Source organism: Paroedura picta, chromosome 1 (assembly GCF_049243985.1).
Source record: "Paroedura picta isolate Pp20150507F chromosome 1, Ppicta_v3.0, whole genome shotgun sequence".
Classification (NCBI taxonomy): domain Eukaryota; kingdom Metazoa; phylum Chordata; class Lepidosauria; order Squamata; family Gekkonidae; genus Paroedura; species Paroedura picta.
Window position 1 is genome coordinate 151,993,665 of NC_135369.1, and position 18,940 is coordinate 152,012,604.

The window sequence follows — 18,940 nt, forward strand, 5'->3', positions numbered from 1 at the left end:
CAGGGCTCTCTTAGGCTCACCCACCTCACAGGGTGTCTGTTGTGGGGAGAGGAAAGGGAAAGTGACTGTAAGCTGCTTTGAGATACCTTCGGGTTGTGAAAAGCTGCATATAAGAACCAATTCTTCTTCTTCTTCTTCTTCAAAATTTTATTTTGGATCGTTTTAAGACTTGTTGTTACTCAGCCTGGGCTGCACAGGGAAGGGTGGGTTATAAGAATAAAGTTTATTATCATTATCATTATTGATAGCACTTCACACACACAGCCTACAGTGCAGATTGGGGGGAAAGGTGTAAGAAGTCCTTGAGAGGATGACAGAGAGTGAATGGCATTGGGCAGAATGGCATTTCTGTTTTGAAAAAGGAACTTTTCTTAGCCACCCTTTCCTATGTTAGCAAAGGAAGGAACATCTACCCAAATACTTTTGCACAGCCATGCTGAAAAGTCCTTCTCAACCTAGAGAGAAGCAGGTTTTTTTTTTTTCTTCCAGCTTAAAGCAGAAAGGTCTGGGAATATTATATGTTGTGCCCTGGAATGACTGCCCCTTTAATGCAGAGACTTCTTGTGTTTCATCTGGGGGAAATTTCCACGTGGAAGCACTCTCAATATAGATATGTCAGTTTGAGAGGCAAGAGTCACTTTTAAGTCATAGAATTCTACATTGTTTCCCTTGATTGTTTCTCCAGGCAGGGAAATATAGTCGTGCTATTCTCAGTCTTTTCACAAAGGTGATGTGTCTCATGTTTCTATTATGGTCAGCTCAAGCTGTCTTGCATTTACACTTATCCCCCACTGTATAGGTCAGCTAGGGTTGGTTGGGCCCTCCCCTCCCCTCCTTTTCCAGTACAAGAACTAGGCAACTGATGACTGCATTTCTGCTTTTAGATTTTAATTGTATTTAATTTAGTAATCTTCTATATTTTCTGTTTTATGCAATTTTATTGTGATGTAATCTGCCCTGAGATAGGGTGGAAAACAGGTATAATGATAAAATAAATAATGTTCAAATATTTGAATGCCCTTGAGAGGCTTTTAGCAGTTTCCATCCTCTTGAATTGGGGGACCGATTTCACTTACAGGCTATGATCAGCTTCTTATGGCATTGCAAATGGGATATGCTCACAAACACTGCAGATCTGAATGAGCATTCTTTTGTCCTTGTGGATTGACTATCTCAGATCAGCTGATGTGTGGTAGATGAGTTTACTGTGAGCCTTGAAATGTATTGTTGCCTTCTAAAACCTTCATTTTGTAGCTTTTCACTCTCCCCTCCCAAGAAACTGGCTCTTTTCTGCCAACCACATGAGGACCAGAAAACATGTTTCAGATCACCTTCAACATGAGCTCTGAGAACCAGCAGAGAAAAGATTGGATGTAATTCTGCATAATTTCATCTTGGTCACTTCAACAAAGGCCACCTCAGAGAGAGAAAACAAACCTCTCCTCTTGCCTAGCCCCCAGACCATTAATCAGAACCTCGCAGTAATTAATCAAAGAGTACTTTGATACAAAGGATCTGCACACCATTAGCACTCGAGCCTTAGAAAGAACTAAAGCACATATTAGCATTTCCCATGAAGAAATTCCAGGCACAGAATGATTTAATTTGGACTATGCAGTTTCCCACCACAAGTTCCAGTTATGTGAGGTAACAAAGTCAACTTCCAGTATGCCTTTTCCCTGCCCACATGCCTCCCATCTTTCCCCCTATTTAAAAATATTCCAAAGATCTGGGAACTCCTTCACACCTCTGGACAACATGGGCTCCTGCAGGGTTGTTTTTCAAAAAAATAAACAAATCAGGATTCTGCCGCAATAGTTGAAGCAAGAATCTGACTCCTTGCTTGCTCAAGACTACCATTATCTTGTAAGGGAAAAAAAGGAATTTTCTCCCCTGGCACTAATTAAATAAATACTTGTTTCACTTCCCACTGGATCTCTGCTTGGAATACTACCTGGAATACTTTTGCCTGTGGTGTTATTTCTTAGGGGAGATGGGAAACACTGTCTTCATTCCGCCATAGTCTACTAATTTAGAATAATATCCAGTGCAAACATATACGAAACTGGAGTGCTAGCCACTGACACAATGACTGTTTTATATTATATGGGTGTCTTTTAAACAAAGAAGTGTCAACTTTTTATATCAAGTAACATTTTTAAATGGGTGCATGGAGTACCTTCTCTTGACGTAATTTGACCCCCGCCAGTCATAGAATCATAGAGTAGGAAGGGGCCATACAGGCCATCTAGTCCAACCCCCTGCTCAACGCAGGATCGGCCTAAAGCATCCAGGATAAGTACGATATCTGTACAGTTGCTGCTTGAAGACCACCAGTGAGGGGGAGCTCACCACCTCCTTAGGCAGCTGATTCCACTGCTGAACTACTCTGACTGTGAAGTTCTCCCCCCACCCTGACATCTAGTCAGTACTGTTCTATATATAGTTAGTTATGGGTTTAACTGTGCATCCTATCCTCTTCTGTCAACAGGAACTATTCTCTGCCCTCCTCCAAATGACAACCTTTCAGAAACTTAAAGAGAGCAATCATGTCCCCTCTGAACCTCTTCTCTAGGCTGCACATTTCCAAGTACCTCAGCCTTTCCTCATAGGGCTTGGCCCCCAGGTCCCAGATCATTCTCATCACTCTCCTTTGTACCCGCTCAGTTTTGTCTACATCATTTTTGAAGTGAGGCCTCCAGAACTGCACACAGTACTCCAAGTGCAGTCTGACCAATGTGGTATACACCGGGACTGTGACATCTTGCAGTCTCACTGATAGACTTCAAGCAGCAACTGTATAAATACTTATCAAGGATGCTTTAGACTGATCCTGCATTGAGCAGGGATTGGACTAGATGACCTGTATGGCTCCTTTCACCTCTATGATTCTATGAATTTTGATGTGATGCCTCTATTGATACAGTCTAAGACTGCTTCACCTTCATATTTAGCTTACAGTCCACAAGTAATCAAAGATCCTATTCACACACACTGCTCCCCAGAAGTGTATCTCCCATCCAGTATGAATGCTTCTCATTTGTGTGACCCAGATGTAAAACTCTGCACTTATCCTTATTGAATTGCATCTTGTTCTAATTTGCCCATTTTCGCAGTTGGTTAGATCTTGGTGAACTCTATCTCTACCTTCTGGTTACTCCTCTCAATTTGGTATCACCTGCAAATATAATGAGTCCCTCCAGCCCCTTGTCAAGATCATTGATAAAAATGTTGAAAAGTGCCAGACCCAGTACCATGCCCTGCGGCACACCACTCCTTACCTCCCTTCAATCTGATGAAATGCCACTGACAACTACTCTTTGGGTGCGGTTTTCTAGTCAGTTCCTTATCCACCATTCCATCTGAAAATCCAGTCTGCAGTTCTCCAGTTTACCTATCAGAACATTATGGGGAACCTTGTTGTTCCAATTTTAGTGTATGTGCTGCTAAAGTGAGCACAAAGGAACCTTGTCAGAAGCCTTATTGAAATCCAGGTAAATAACTTCCATTGAGTTTCCATATCAATTAAGCTTGATCAAAGAAGGAAACCAGGTTGGTCTGGTTTCCCTGCTGACTTCCCCAAATCACCAAGTTGCCCTTCAGATGTTTGTAGATTGCCTCCTTTCGTATCTCTTCCATTATCTTCCCTGCAACAGAAGTCAGACTCACTGGCCTGTAGTTTCCCAGGTCATCTTACCTCCAGTATACTGGCTTATCTCCAGTCCTCCAAGAGGACCTGAAGATGATGGATAAAGATTCTGCAAGCTCACCAGAAAGTACTTTGAGCAGTCTCAGGTGCACACCATCTGGCCCAGGGGATTTGAACTCATTCATTGCAGCCAGGTGCCCCTCAACAACCTCACTGTTCATGTCAACCTGCCATCCAGACACTATACCTTGCCTATTACCATCCCTCAATTTGTCTGTATTATTTTTCAAGGGGGGGGCAGAGGCAAAATAGGTACTGAGGCCTTCTGCTTTCTCTCTGTCCTATGTCAGAATTTCTCCATCTTCACTTGAAAGTGGGCCTATTGCCTCATTTATCATATGTAAATCCTTTCCTCTCACATTACAAATACTATTTATTTTTCCCAGTGATTCACATTTTAAGATTCATTGAGCTTTCAAAAATTCTGTAGGACCCAACTCCCAGCTGTTTATCCCTTTTTTTTGCTATTGTAGCTTCCTGTTTAGATTCTGAATATTTTATCTGCTTAAACAATTATTTTCCATCACAAGAACATTCCCAAAACTATGCCTTTTCTTATTTAAAGCTTGCCAGAGGGTTTAAAACATTACTTTTAATAGTCTATCAGAGAGTTTTGGCAAATCTCTTAGCAAGATAATTGTAATTCTGTTTGTTAAAGCTCTTCAATTCAGCTGTGAGACATCTTTTACCAGAATAGACACTGGTATTTCATTCAAGTATAACAGTCTACTGACTGACTAGGGCCTCTTTTGCACTGGTGTTTCCTTTTTCTTTTAACATGATTCCCCTTGAGTATTTTTCTCTTCTGTCAGCCAACTCACCTTCACTTTGCAGGTGGGTTGGGCTTTCATTTTGCTTCTGCATGGATTTAGTTCCATGACTCAGTTCATTTTCTATTCACTATCTCCCCAGACTTTGTAAAGCCATTTCTGCATGCACAGCTTGATCATGTTTATCACTGAATTAAAGCTCGTATCTCTTTAATTCCCTGTTCCTGCACTCTGCACATTTCTTCTTTTTCCAATTTTTCTCCTTCAAATCACAGAGTTTTACTTTGCATACGAATGAGAAAAAACCAAATTGCTGTATTTTTGTTGTTGTTGTGCTGCTGGTTGGTCTCTGCTCATTGGTCAGTTTCAGGCAGGGGGTGCCTTTTGAAATTGTAAGGAAAGATTCTTCAAGCTGCTTTCATTTTCAGGTTGCCATCTTAGTAGAAGTTTCCCCACCTTCATTTTGTCTAAGCTCCACTACTGCTTAAGCATTTAAACTTTGTACGACCCACTCTTAAATCTAGTGAGAATCGGGGTTCAGTCTTAGTGTCAGAACTATAGACAAGGCTTTCGTGTGGATCCCCTAAAGCCTCTCCCCTTCTTCCCCCAACATGTGCATCACACAGTGTGTGTTGAGAAACACTCCCAAGGGTTGCTGTCTGCTATTTCCCTACTTCCCCTCCCATCTTGTTAATTTTTTTTAAATTAAGGGAGCTTGGTACAGTTGGATTAAAAAAAAACAATTCTAGTGAGGCATTGCTGGTTGTTGCTTTTTTAAAAAAAAACATTAGGGAAACTATAATATGCTGTTTATCTGCCCTAGACTCCAGCCTAGGCTGTATAGTTCAATTAGAATGATGCCAATTCAGTTTGTATGCCAAAAATCAGAACATGAGAAACATGAAGAATCTCCACCAAGGCAGAAAAATAAAAGATTGACCTGTTTTTGGCATGACAGTGGCTAATGTCCATGCTAATTCTTGGAGGTACGTAAAGAAAAGAAACTGAACCCCTACCAATTTTCTGAAACAATACATTTAACCAAAACACAACCACAGCCATCTTTAGACTAACACACATTTCTTGCACAGAACAAGAAGCTACTAAGCTGTGCTCAAATTAATTTACAAGCTATACAGTACTAAATAACAATTTGCATACTTTCTATGGCTAAGGAATATCATGAGGCCCAGTGGCTCAGCCTTTTATTCTTTGAATGATTAAAAACCCAGCCACATTTACTTGACCCAAACAGCCTGTATGCCTTTTTTAAAATCCCCCCTTAATGTCTCAGCCAGCAGGGTGTGCTAGAACTTAGGCTGTTGGTGCAGGTTTCTGGAGTCAGTTCATTCATTTCCCAAAGCTTAAGGAGTCTGTTCTCATAGAGACCCTGTAGAAAACACCCAGAACATTTGTGCAGAAGGCATGCCTTGAGAAAGTTACCCTCATTGCATGGTAAAGGGGTGCATTTTTTGCCATCTAACTTTCCAGCTTAGTTCTTCAAAGATATGAACTGAATCCCAAATCTGATGATCAAAATCCCTAAATAATATAAAAGCTAAGATAGTAGATTCATTCTTGAATCAAGCGGCGGTGGAGAAAATGATGGAGTTTGACATTTAACTCGGGATGATTCAGAACTGGTCGGCCCAGAAAACCTTACCTCCTTCTATGGATTCTATAAGGCTGTTATCCAATTCGTTTACCATGTCTTCATAGTTCTCTTCATCTATATATTTTTGAGTGGTGATTTCTCAAACACAATTCCCAGGGGCTCTCCGAGAAAGGAAGTGGAGAATGTTCTTTTCAAAAGCATGAAGTGGGAAAATGTTAGCAACTATTTATAGCAGCACTTAGGCTGTGGAAATCCCAGACATTAGTGATTTATTTATAGAATCCTTTGAGTTAAAAAGATGAAGCTAGCTTTACATTGGGGGAAAAACCCTATACATACTATTACTAGTCAGTTGCATTGGATAACTTTCATTGGAGAAGGATTTTAAAGGGCCACCTGTAAACAAGGAAATCACTTCTTCTGGGTTCACAAAGATTACATCCATATGTCTACATTCAGACCTGCACTGCATGAACACTTAGGGGGAGGGAGATGATTCCCATCATAGAATCATAGAATAATTGAATTGGAAGGGACCTCCTGGGTCATATAGTCCAACCCCCTGCACTATGAAGGACACTCACAACCCTATGGCTCATCTACTCTAATCTGCCATACCCTTGAACCTTCACAGAATTAGCCTCTCCGTCAAATGGCTATCCAGCCTCTGTATAAAAATTTCCAACGATGAAGAACCCACCACCTCCTGAGGAAGCCTGTTCCACTGAGAAACCAGTCTAACAGTCAGGAACTTCTTCCGGATGTTTAGATGGAATTTCTTTTGAATTAATTTCATCCCATTGGTGAATTTTCATGTATCGCAATCTCCCGTAATATGTTAATGCTATTCCCTAGGGTCCCCCTCTAAACCTCTGGAAGAAGAGGTGGCAAGTATCTGTTCTTCAAGCCGAACTCAGTTTTCAGAATCCAACCCCTAATCGACAATATAAAACACGCACACAAAATAATTGTCACCTGTCTGAAATCTAGTGATTCTGTATACATGGTAGGCTGTAAATGTACATCTGTGACTTGGATATATGCACATGGACTTAATTTCCAGAATCCTACTACCATAAGTGGATGATGAGAGATCATGGATATATGCATATATGCCATGTCGCCAACTGCATGAGTCCATGGATCCTGTCTGGTTGTTATTGGTGGTGGTGGGGGTCTTTAAAAAATGCTATTTTGTGGTATTTCTTAATCTGGGGATATTTGCTTGTGTGCGTGCACAAAAGATGAGGAAGAAATGGAGATAGTGACAGATTTTATTTTCCTGGGTTCCAAGATCACTGCAGATGGGGACTGCAGCAAAGAAATTAAAAGATGCTTGCTCCTGGGGAGGAAAGCTATGGCAAATCTAGACAGCATCCTAAAAAGCAGGGATATCACCCTGCCAAGAAAAGTGCGTCTAGACAAGGCTACGGTCTTCCCAGTTGCAATGTATGGCTGTGAAAGTTGGACCATAAGGAAGGCCGAGCATCAAAGAATTGAGGCTTTTGAACTCTGGTGCTGGAGAAGACTCTTGCGGGTCCCTTGGACTGCAAGGCGAACAAACCGGTCAGTCCTAGAAGAGATCAGCCCGGACTGTTCCTTAGAAGGCCAGATTCTAAAGATGAAACTCAAATACTTTGGCCACCTCATGAGAAGGAAGGACTCCCTGGAGAAGAGCCTAATGCTGGGAGCGATTGAGGGCAAAAGAAGAAGGGGACGACAGAGAATGAGGTGGCTGGATGGAGTCACTGAAGCAGTAGGTGCAAACTTAAATGGGCTCAGGGGAATGGTACAGGACAGGAAGGCCTGGAGGATCATTGTCCATGGGGTCACGATTGGACACAACTTCACAGCTAACAACAACAACAATGCACAAAAGGGAATGAGAGAAAAGACAACTTGGAACCCAACTGACTGCCTTGTCACCAATCAGCATTGACTTGTACATGGGCTTTTAAAATTTTATATATCCATATCTACATCTCCACTGCTTTTATAAAAAGACATGGCATTTACTAGGAATAAAAGAACAGCATTGCTTCCCAGACCCAGCTTTTAATGACATTTTTTCCCCTTCTCAGTGAAAGTGTGTTGCCCAGACAATGTCAGCAAAAAAAAAATTAATTCTGTCTCATAAAAGAAGTTCACGATGCCCTCTAGCTCTGAAACTGCCACCTTTGCAACTAAAATGTGCTCTCGAGAAAGGGAATGGAGGGAAGCCTATGCCTAAGGCAGGGGTAGTCAAACTGCGGCCCTCCAGATGTCCGTGGACTACAATTCCCAGGATCCCCTGCCAGCGAATGCTGGCAGGGGCTCCTGGGAATTGTAGTCCACGGACATCTGGAGGGCCGCAGTTTGACTACCCCTGGCCTAAGGAGACGTCACACAGCCTTTTCTAATGTACCAGGACTACTCCTGGCTCTGCCCTTGTGACTATGGCAGAGGTCATACTGTAAGGTCCACTACGACCTAGACAGCTGGGTTTTCGGCCTTTTCAGAGGTTGAGTTCACTTTTTATTTGCAACACTGGGGTAATTTTTAAATGTTGTATGTCCATGTTTATCCTTCTTTTGCATTTCTTTGCTTTCTCTGGGAAAGGACCTCAAGCCTGATTATGATGAAGATAGATGTAAATATGCAAACGGGGAAAATATATTTAAAAATAGGGCTGTTTCTTGAAGAGAATGTAAAAGAAGGTCAATGGGACATCTTCAGTACCTCATTCTAGTATAGTGGGACAGCCAGGGTGGTGTAGTGGTGAAGAGCGGCCAACTCGAATCTGGAGAAACGGGTTTGATTCCCCACTCCTCTACATGCAGCCAGCTGGGTGACCTTGGGCCAGTCATGCTTCTCTCAGAGCTCTCTGGGCCCCTCCTACCTCATGGGGTGTCTGTTGTGGGGAGAAGGTGGGAAAGGTGTTTGTAAACCACTTTGGGACTCCTTCGGGTAGTGAAAAGCGGGGTATAACCCCCCCCCCAGCTCTTCTGCTTCCCTAAGTAAGAACCTGTTAGGGAACATATTTTATTTAAGAAGTTTGTATAGCGCCATGGCTAATAACTAATGTTAATGTGAAGATCCATCCCCATGTTTTTAAAGCTGGAAAGAGTAGCTGCAGGGATCCCTGAATCAGACTGGATCTGTAATGTGGGGGAGGTCTTTGTAATACTCCCCCCCCCCAACTTTTCTGTAATCTCAGTTTCCCTCCCCTTGCATTACCGGCCTGTATATGTTTTTCTCATGGATAAATAAGCAGCTGGGGTGGTAAGCAAGACTGAAGAGATTAGAAAAACAGCATGGATGAAAGGGGCCTCCCAAGGCTGGCTTAAGTTTAAGGCACAGCAAGAGTTCTGTTTCCAGTCCTCCTGTTGTCGGGTTTAGGATGTAAGCCCCAAGAGCATGAGCCAGAAGCACTCTGTTCAAATGCTGCTGTGGTCATGGACTCAGCATGTGGCTTATGCATCAGGCTGCCAGCTCTGGCTTGAGAAATTCCTGGAGATTTTGGGGATAGAGTCTGAAGAGGGTGTGGTTTGGGGAGGAACATTAGTGGGGTATAATATCATAGAGCCCATCTTCCAAAGCAGCCACTGTCTCCGGGTGAACTGATCTTGGTTTCCTGGAGACCAGTTGTAATTTCAAGAGATCTCCTGCTACCACCTGGAGACTGGCAACCCTACTGTAAGGTCCTGTTCTCTTTAGGGTTTTCTTTTCTTCATGGAGATCTAGCTTACAAGGATGACTGATTAATGTAATAACATATAGAACACTGCGAGTGTTTAAAGCCCTTCACAACATACAAATCTAAATTGTAGAAATGAACTATTTTATTTAATTTCATGTATAGTTCAGTTTTTATACCGCCGCTCCCAAAATGGCTCGTAGTGGTTCACAAGAAAGTTTCCCTACAATAAAATCCCATAACAATCAGAAAATCCCCCAGTTAAAATAATTTAAACCCCCAGTTTAAACTACAGTGAATGGGAATTATGAAATGTTACATTTATCCCAGCTTTATTCGACAAATCCTAGCTTTGGGCAATGTCGGAAGAAGCATAAGCAGCATTTGAGCTTGTTAGGGAAGCACAGCATTCGGTATCCTGAAAAAGTGATTCAGAAAGTTAAAAAAAAAAGCAGCAAACGCTGTGATGAGGCAATTTTAGGAAATTTCAGAAATGTTTACAGCTTTGAAAGATATCTGCAGTGCAGTACAGGACACCGGATATTTACATATAAATATCAGACGAAGACTGGCTAAATAAATAGGGAGGAAGTGGCTTGGACAAAGGTGGGAGAATTTCCTTGACATAAATATGTCACAGATTCTACTAGCTAAGGAAGTCTTGCCCGCTGGCTGGAATATCAGGCAGACACGCACACACAGTTTGACTCGCCTTGACTGTAAAATCAAGATCCCAGAAGTCCAGCGCCAGTACTCTCCTACTGGCTCACTGCAAACAATAACTTTGGGAGTCTTGGGGGGGGGGGGGGGAGAGATCCCATTATCATAATGAGCTCAGCAACTACTTCTGTGCTTAACTAAAACATTGCCACACATCTCAAGCACTGCTCCACCCTTTCCCTTCAGTCTGTAACTATTGCAATGCAAACGGATGTCTACACAGAGCTGGCTAAAAGGAAGATTGGGATCAGGTTACCTATCTATATCTGCTCAGTTTTATTTCAGTAGATGTCTCCTAATTTGGTTTAGATGTCAGCTAATTTAGTAATGTAAAGTGATAGGAAAGCAAACCACATATGTCAGAGGAAAGTCCTGAGTATGTTCGAAGCATATATGTGAACCATCCAGGAGTGGCTTAAGGATTCACCACAGCCAGTTTAAGGATTCGCTGGGCCCTAACCTAAGGTGACCAGATTTTAACATTGGTAAAGCGGGCTACCATTGAACGGGGGGTGGGGTGTGTGTGTTCTTGATTAAAAATTTGGTCTATATGGAGCAACAAAAAGTTTCATAGAACACAAAAATAGTATTGTAATATATATTTTTTAAATTTCAGCATAAGTACAGTTTGCCAGGTACCCCCTGATGTCCCTCCAAAAGTGAGACAATCTGGTCACCTCACCCTAGCGGAGTAAAATTACGGCAGGAACAGGGGTAGCCAAACTGCGGCCCTCCAGATGTCCATGGACTACAATTCCCAGGAGCCCCCTGCCAGCGAGGGGGCTCCTGGGAATTGTAGTCCATGGACATCTGAAGGGCCGCAGTTTGACTACCCCTGCCTTAGGCAGTAGGTGAAGGCCGCCCCCACAGTGGAAAGGGGTATCACTCAAAAGAGGAGAAAGGGGGGAGGTGTGAGGCTATGTCCGAGATCCATGGGGAGGAGGCACTGCGTGGGGGCCCTGGAAGTGTGGGGCCTGTAGCACATGTGCTACCTGGATAAACCGGCCCTGGAACCATCCCTTTCCTTTCCACACCTCGCCTTGAGACCAGTTCGGATGGGCTTGAGGGGGAAGATGACAAGAACGTAGAAACCATTTTATTTTCTACACGATAGGGACCCAGAGCAGCTTACCCTATTGTTCTCTCCTCTTCAATTTCACTCACAACAACCTCTCTGTGAGGTAAGTCTGGTTGAGAGAATGTGACTGGCCCCCTTGTTCCTGCCTGACTATCCTATATTCCAGTCTGACACACTAAACATTACCCCATGGTTAGTATCTTACTGGAAAAGATCATACTGAAGGTACCCCCATTCCATAAATTGGGGTTAAGCTGAGCTTTGCTTCTATAAAAGCAATGGTGAATCAGTGAAATGCTGATTTTATGAATTTAGGCAGATTGTGAGTGGGTAGGCAGGAAGGGATGTAGAATCATAGAGTTTGAAGGGATCTCCAGGGTCATCTAGTCCAACCCCCTGCACAATGCAGGAACTCACAACTATCTGCCTACCCAATTTCATGCCCACATGATCCAGTGTTTGTCTCTTGTGGCCCTTCCTTGCATACCCAGGGAACTGCTAATTACTGCTGTGGGATGGTAGGTGAATTTCCTCCAGGCCAGGCTGGATTCTGGAGATTTTTGCTAGAGGGATCACATGGACATGAAATTGGGGTCACTGTGGGTGGGCAGATAGTTGTGAGTTCCTGCATTGTGCTGGGGGCTGGACTAGATGACCCTGGAGGTCCCTTCCAACTCTGTCATTCTATGGTTCAGATGTCAAATGTTTGTTAATGCTCAGGCATCCTGGACAAAAATATAAGCAACATGATCCAGGCATCTCAAAATGGCACATAGAACTATCTTAATGGTTTTGACTTTGGTTGAGACCAAGGAAAGAACAGCTTTGCCTCAAAACAGGATAAAAAAAATAAAATAAAAGCAGGTACAGCAAAAACAATCTGTGCCATAGGAAAGCTGCTGCAGATGCGTCTGGTATTAGCACCAGTGTAGCTATTTACAAGCTTATTATCCCAAATATATACTGCCTGGAGGCCTCCATAATGGAAAACTGTTTGCTGCAAATGAGACGTCAGTTCCAACCACTGATCATTAGCTTTCAGCCTTCCCATCAAATATCCCCAGGCAATCTCATTATTATTATTACTGGCTGCTGAGGATGGAAGGAAGTTGTTTTAGGCCCGGTTTTATGATGTAAAGGACCTCATTACAACTTACGAGTCAGGGAATTAGACACAGTGTCTTCTGATAACAGCATTTTCAGTTCGAGCAGCACAGTCAGGGAGGAAGTTAAGTACGAATGCCTTCAGCCTTTGTGAAGCATTATGGAGGAGAGTTATGAAAAGGCACTAAAGTATGCCCTACGGCCAGGTTGTTCTTTCTATACAAAATTAAAAGGTCAAGGAATGCTTTCAGTCCACTAGCTGTGCCGGCAAAAGCTAGCTGAGAATTTTCTACCTTACTACTTACAGGATGACTTAATAACAGTCTCTTTCAAAAGTGACTTAATTATATTTTAACCAGAAAAAAAAAAGATGAGTGTTACTTTTAGGACAAAGGTAGTATTGAACAGCAGAAGCAAGGTATTTTGCATGTCTCAGATTTTGATGCACGCTTTGGCTTCATATACCCCAGCAAAAACCTTCGTAGTTAAAAAAAAAAAAAGTTCTGGAGCACCAAGACAGCTTGGGGCACATCTCCTGTCCCATCTCCGAGGCAAGGACTGGTGGACCCAGGTCTGCCTTGCCATGTTTAACACCCTAGAAGAGAGACGAATGGATGACCAAAAGCCACTTTATACACGGTGTCCGTTTAGCAGACTAGGTCCCCCATAAGATTTCTGTGAAATGTGTCTTTATTGCTACATTTTGGATATTCGCTGCTAAGGAAGTTTATTGAAAACCAATTTAATCAGTATGGTTCAGCCATTCCAGCTGTTTTGTTTTTAAGAGCCTCTTGTGGCACAGAGTGGTAAGGCAGCAGACATGCAGTCTGAAAGCTCTGCGCATGAGGCTGGGAGTTCAATCCCAGCAGCCGGCTCAAGGTTGACTCAGCCTTGCATTCTTCTGAGGTCGGTAGAATGAGTACCCAGCTTGCTGCTGGGGGGGTAAACGGTAATGACTGGGGAAGGCGCTGGCAAACCACCCTGTATTGAGTCTGCCATGAAAACACTAGAGGGCGTCACCCCAAGGGTCAGACATGACTCGGTGCTTTCACAGGGGATACCTTAACCTTTACCTTATCACAGCTGACCTGGAAGCCTACATTCAGTGTTTTTTGTTTAAAATCCTGGCAGAGGCCACACCAGCAATCCTGTAGAAGGGCCATACTTAAGGGATAAATGGTCATTGGTGGAGCCAGAAGAAGATCCAGCAAACCATCTCCACTTTTGTATTTGGAAGACTGATAATATTAATTTGTAAGAGTCACTCTACATTTATAAAATGGAACAAGACAAAAAAAAATTTGCTGATTGTCTCCATTTACGAGAACAAGATTTCTTTATAAGTAGAAGTCGGGCATCTAGCTTTGGGAAGCTCTCCTCCAGGCAATGTAGGCCAGCCTTTCTCAACTTTTCTACCAATGAGAAATCCCTTTATATATCAAGAAACCCCAGAAGTTCATGCAGAATATGGTTGGGAAACATAGCTGTGTATACACCCACCCAGGGCCCCTTCACTTCCCACCCCCTCCAGGCCCATCATTGGACATGGAGGGGGCTTCGACATGACCGTATATGGTCATATCACCCAGTAAATGTTTAACAATGTATATGTGTGTGTGTGTGTGTGTGTATGTGTATATATATATATATATATACACACACACACACACACACACACACACATATATACACACACACGTATACACACACACATCTATCTATCTATCTATCTATCTATCTATCTATCTATCTATCTATCTATCTATCTATCTATCTATCTATCTATCTATCTATCTATCTATCTATCTATCTATCTATCTATCTATCAAAATAAAATTCCCACCCTTTTGGGAAACCCTTCTGGGACTGTCAAGAAACCCCAGGGTCTCATGAAAACCTGGCTGAGAAAGTTTGGTCTAGGCAAATGCTAATTTATATTGCAGTGCCGTGATTAGAGCACTGGGCTGGCCTTTCTCTCTCCACTTTGCAGGGCGGTTGTTGTGAAGATACAAACAGAGGTTGCAAGAATGATGTTGTAAGTTGCTGGGGAGAAGAGCAAAGTATAACAATCTAAATAAATAAACAAATTTAAGTGGGAAGAGAAGAGGCTTCTCCCTTTGCTCCCCTTATACTGAATGTGAAAAATGACTACACCATTAGCATGAAAAGAGGGCATGTTGGTTTACAGCAATGGGCAGAACAAGCAGGCCAGACTACAACAAGCTCCCAACAGGGGACAACAGAGCTAGCCTGGACAGCTAGCCTGGACAGTACCATTCACAGGAATGTGTAAAACAAATGTGTGCTGATATTTTAAAAAATAAATTTCTGAGCACTGTCCCAATTCCATATGGATTCTGACAGCATCTCCCTCTATGCATGGAACAGCACTGTACACCCATGGTCTCCACTGCCTTCTCGGGCTGAGTTCTGAGCATCACTCCAAACCAAACCTCTGCCATGACCAATACTCAGTGGGAACAAAACCAAAACAGCATGGGGCTACAAATGCGAATGTTTAATGCTTCTTTGCTTTAACGATGAGCCATTGTTTCTCCAGCCATAATAGAGATTCAAGAGGCCTCAAGTAATACATCGCTTTGGGACTCCAAGCTCTTTTTCAGGCTCAGAAAAATAAAATGGGGTGGAAAGGAGAGAGAAAAAGAGGCCGGGTGTAATGGGAAACCCAATCAGGAGAATCTTAAGAGAGAAACGAGAGGTATTATACCTCCTGTAGGTGGAGGAATAACATAACAATATTAAATCCCAGGATAGACATATATTCTGGTTAATAGATAAAATCAGAACTCTTTAACAAAGGGGATCCAAGTGTAAAAACTGTTAGCCTATGTTTACTATATGGCTACTAAGCTAGTAGAAAATTTCCTTTGAAGCAGAAACAACCAAACTCTGTCAGTTAAATACCTCGTAGATGTCTTTATTAGTCTTCCACTGTAAAATCTCTTACATATGTGGCTAATAAAAACCAGCTGCTATCCCAAGAGGTTGAATTAGACACAACTTGAAATTCATTTCAAGAGAATTTATGAGAAAGCCAATTTGGAATGTTAGGTTACATAAATTAGTGATGACAGTTTTCTGTGTGTAAATCATTTATGAGAAGATTAGAAAATACACAAACTTTAATAATATCATTGTAAAAGTCCTATTCCGCTGTTTACCAGGAATTGTACGTTCACATGTCACTTGTTATTAAAATATTTCTATTCCACCCTGTGGTATATTGCCTGCTAATAAAGGGATTCATGTGGGTGCCTGTTCATCATTCGCAATTAAGCCTTCTGTTGGCCTTTTATATAAAGTTCATAGAAATCCAGAGGGTAGGTTTAAAAATAATAACAATAATAATAAAATGAATAAAAGTAAGAATAGTTGCCATCATTTGAAATACATTCAAAAATTATACGCTGATTTCATAAACATCAAATCAATCAGCTTGTGGCCGAGTGCAATATCCAACAAACACATAAAACCTAAATCAACAGAATTATCTCTGTGATGTTCAAACTCACAATTTTGGGACTGTTCAGCTGTTATTTTAAGCAGGCATTGAGAGATCGACTGTGGGCCTCAGACTTACTGGCTCCTTTCCCTTCTTGGTTCATGGAGTTTTCATGTGTATATTTTAATAATTCTTCTTGGCTTTATAAAATGTTTCAAGCCATTGCATTTATAGAATAAAGCATGAGTGTGTTTAATTCCTAGTCCTTGTTCTGAAATAGATAACTTTCAAGAGGGCAGATCTTGTTCTGGATGATTGAATCTAGAAGGAAAAAGAAAACACCATGTAGCATAAATACAAATTTGGAAATTTACAAACCATTTCTTGGTTCTGTTGCTGTTTCTAATATTAAAGTTGTACATTTTAACCTCTAAGCACTTCACCCTAACCCATCGCACAGCTCAATGGCCATGTGGCAACTGGCTACTCTTAGCACTGAAAGGACTTCCCATGCATTATATTGTTGCAGTCTTAGCACAGCCCTGCAAGGCAGGTCTTCCTGTCACAGCTGAAGAGAGGCTGAGGTTGACAGAGCATGCCTGGCCCAAGGCTAGATCTTGGCAGAAGCAAAATGTGAACTGGGGAGCTCTCTGATCATACGTTGTTCTGACTATTTACTTGAAGATATACCATGTTTAGGGGATAAACAAACTTTTAATTTTTAATAGACAAACATCTAGGCTGAAGTTTCTACATGTATTAGGCAGGGGCAGTGTCCGGAAACACAGGAACAACACTGCCCCCCACCCACAGTTATCTGCAGTGTGGTAAGATTAGAAGTGGGTTTGGGCATTTTCTCTCTGGAACCTCCCTGTTGCAAACATCAAACGGGAAGATCCAGTGGACAACTGAAAATGAAAATGGATCTTCTTCACCAACTTCATGTTGTGTATTCAATATCCAACATCACAGGAGATCTCATTTAAGCAATTATGGGATTCCTGGGTTTGGCCATTTATTTATATGCTTTGTTAGCTCTTGACTTGCTCTTAATCTCAATGTGCACAGGGAAGCAGTGCACACACCCAGGGGAAGTGTTGGCAAAGTTTGAATATGTAAAGAGGAGTAAATCACCAGGATGCTTCAAATAATAAAATAGTTTTACGAAGAAGAAAAACAACTTTATATAGAAATAGGAGAGAGAGAGAGAGAGAGAGAGAGAGAGAGAGAGAGAGAGAGAGAAAGAATCCTGAAAGTCTGTCTGTTCTGTTCATTCTGGAGACAAGAAAGGAGGAAGTATGCTCACAGGGGGATCTGGCAGTGCTACACATAATGAAATGTAGTATGTGGCTCTAGCCCCAGCAGTTTCACTCACCACAGAGGGCAGGGTAAAGTGCCTTGGTGGTTACAGGAAGTCCTGTAAACTATGTCCACATGCCACTTATTTTATACTAACATTACTGCAATGTGAAAGCAGCCTGACAAATGGTTGTTGAGGAAACTGAGCCTCTTGAGTATAGGAAATTTCAGAGGGTGGCCATATTGGCCTGCAGTAAACACACAAACACACGAAGCTGCCTTATACTGAATCAGAACATCAGTCCACTTTCCAGGGTCTCAAGCAGAGGTCTTTCCAGGCACCTACCACGTGGGCCTTTAAATGGAGATGCCAGGGACTGAACATGGGACTTTGTGCAGGTCAACCAGATACTCCACCATTGAACCACAGCCCCTCCCCAGCCACAGCCGGTTCCAGACAGCGGACTCTAGTGCGGCTGGACACTAATCTAGCTGTTTGCGTATAGAAGGAACTAACCTTGCGAAGCAGCCGTAACGGGGCATAACACGATTAATTTACCTCAGGAGCGAATTTGAGACAGTGCTAAACTTATTCTAGTGTTAAGAGCTAATATGGACAGAATTTCAGAGGGTTCCTCTTACCTAGTATCCATTTTTCTGACAAACATCGTATCTCTGCACGCTTTCCAACATTGCATTTGCCAATGCAGATTTCAGCCTGACGGAGAGTCTTGCACACTCTTCCTCCACAAAGCTGGATCAGTTCGGAAAGTTTCTCAAAGGGTGGCTGGCTTGTAGGAGAGATGAACATTGCAAGCTGATCTGAAAAGAGTTTCTGGTGACGTTCTCTGTTTGACAGGTGGTGTTGAACTCGACAGAGCTGTGTTTTAGGGAGAGGGGGAGACAAAACCGAAAAGTTTTTATTTCAGCACAACTGGATATGAAAGGATACAAACCCAACCAATTCATAGTCACCAATTTTAAAAATACCTATCCCTTAAATGTCATATGGTCTGGTTTAGATTTAACATCATTCCAGTTCTGTGTGGCAGTGATACAGGTTTTACAATTTCCAAAACACTGTTAGAATAACCTTGATATCAATTTTTTTTTTTAATCCAGCACAAAACTTTGATAATGAACATAAGCCTTCTTGGAACTACCAATATAAACATGCTAAAATGCTAATTATGGGTTGGGTCCAGCAAAAAAGCTTGCAGAGGGTCTTGGTAGAGTGGTTTTCTTCCTGCTTCCTCCTCCGCAAGCAGCCTGCCATCATTTACCCCAAAGCTGCTCTCCGAAGGCTGGGAAAGCCTCCCAAGTAAATGAGCCACAAAACAGGGAGGAGACAAAGGGGAATCAATTAAACATGTCTCTTTTTCTTCTGCTGTGGATGCATGCCACAAATGGAAGGGGGGGGGGGGAAGGCAACTCTGCTTGACTGTCCATCAGTCAGTGTTGGAACTCCCCATCCTGTGATACTTTCTGTCTACACAGTTTACCTAA

The 18,940-nt window shown here is 42.3% G+C and overlaps 1 protein-coding gene across 2 annotated transcripts in view; it reads right to left on the reverse strand.

Moving 5' to 3' along the window:
* Positions 1 to 15,602: 15,602 nt before the first annotated feature.
* MCPH1 (microcephalin 1) overlaps positions 15,603 to 18,940 on the reverse strand; it is a 126,030-nt gene continuing 122,692 nt past the window's right edge. For both annotated transcript variants that reach the window (XM_077309204.1, XM_077309195.1), the window contains 2 exons: positions 18,077 to 18,314; positions 15,603 to 16,456 (listed from right to left, as the gene is read on the reverse strand). In XM_077309204.1, coding sequence (XP_077165319.1) covers positions 16,395 to 16,456; positions 18,077 to 18,314 — 300 coding nt within the window. In that variant the 3' untranslated portion in view covers positions 15,603 to 16,394. The remainder of the gene's footprint in view (positions 16,457 to 18,076; positions 18,315 to 18,940) is intronic.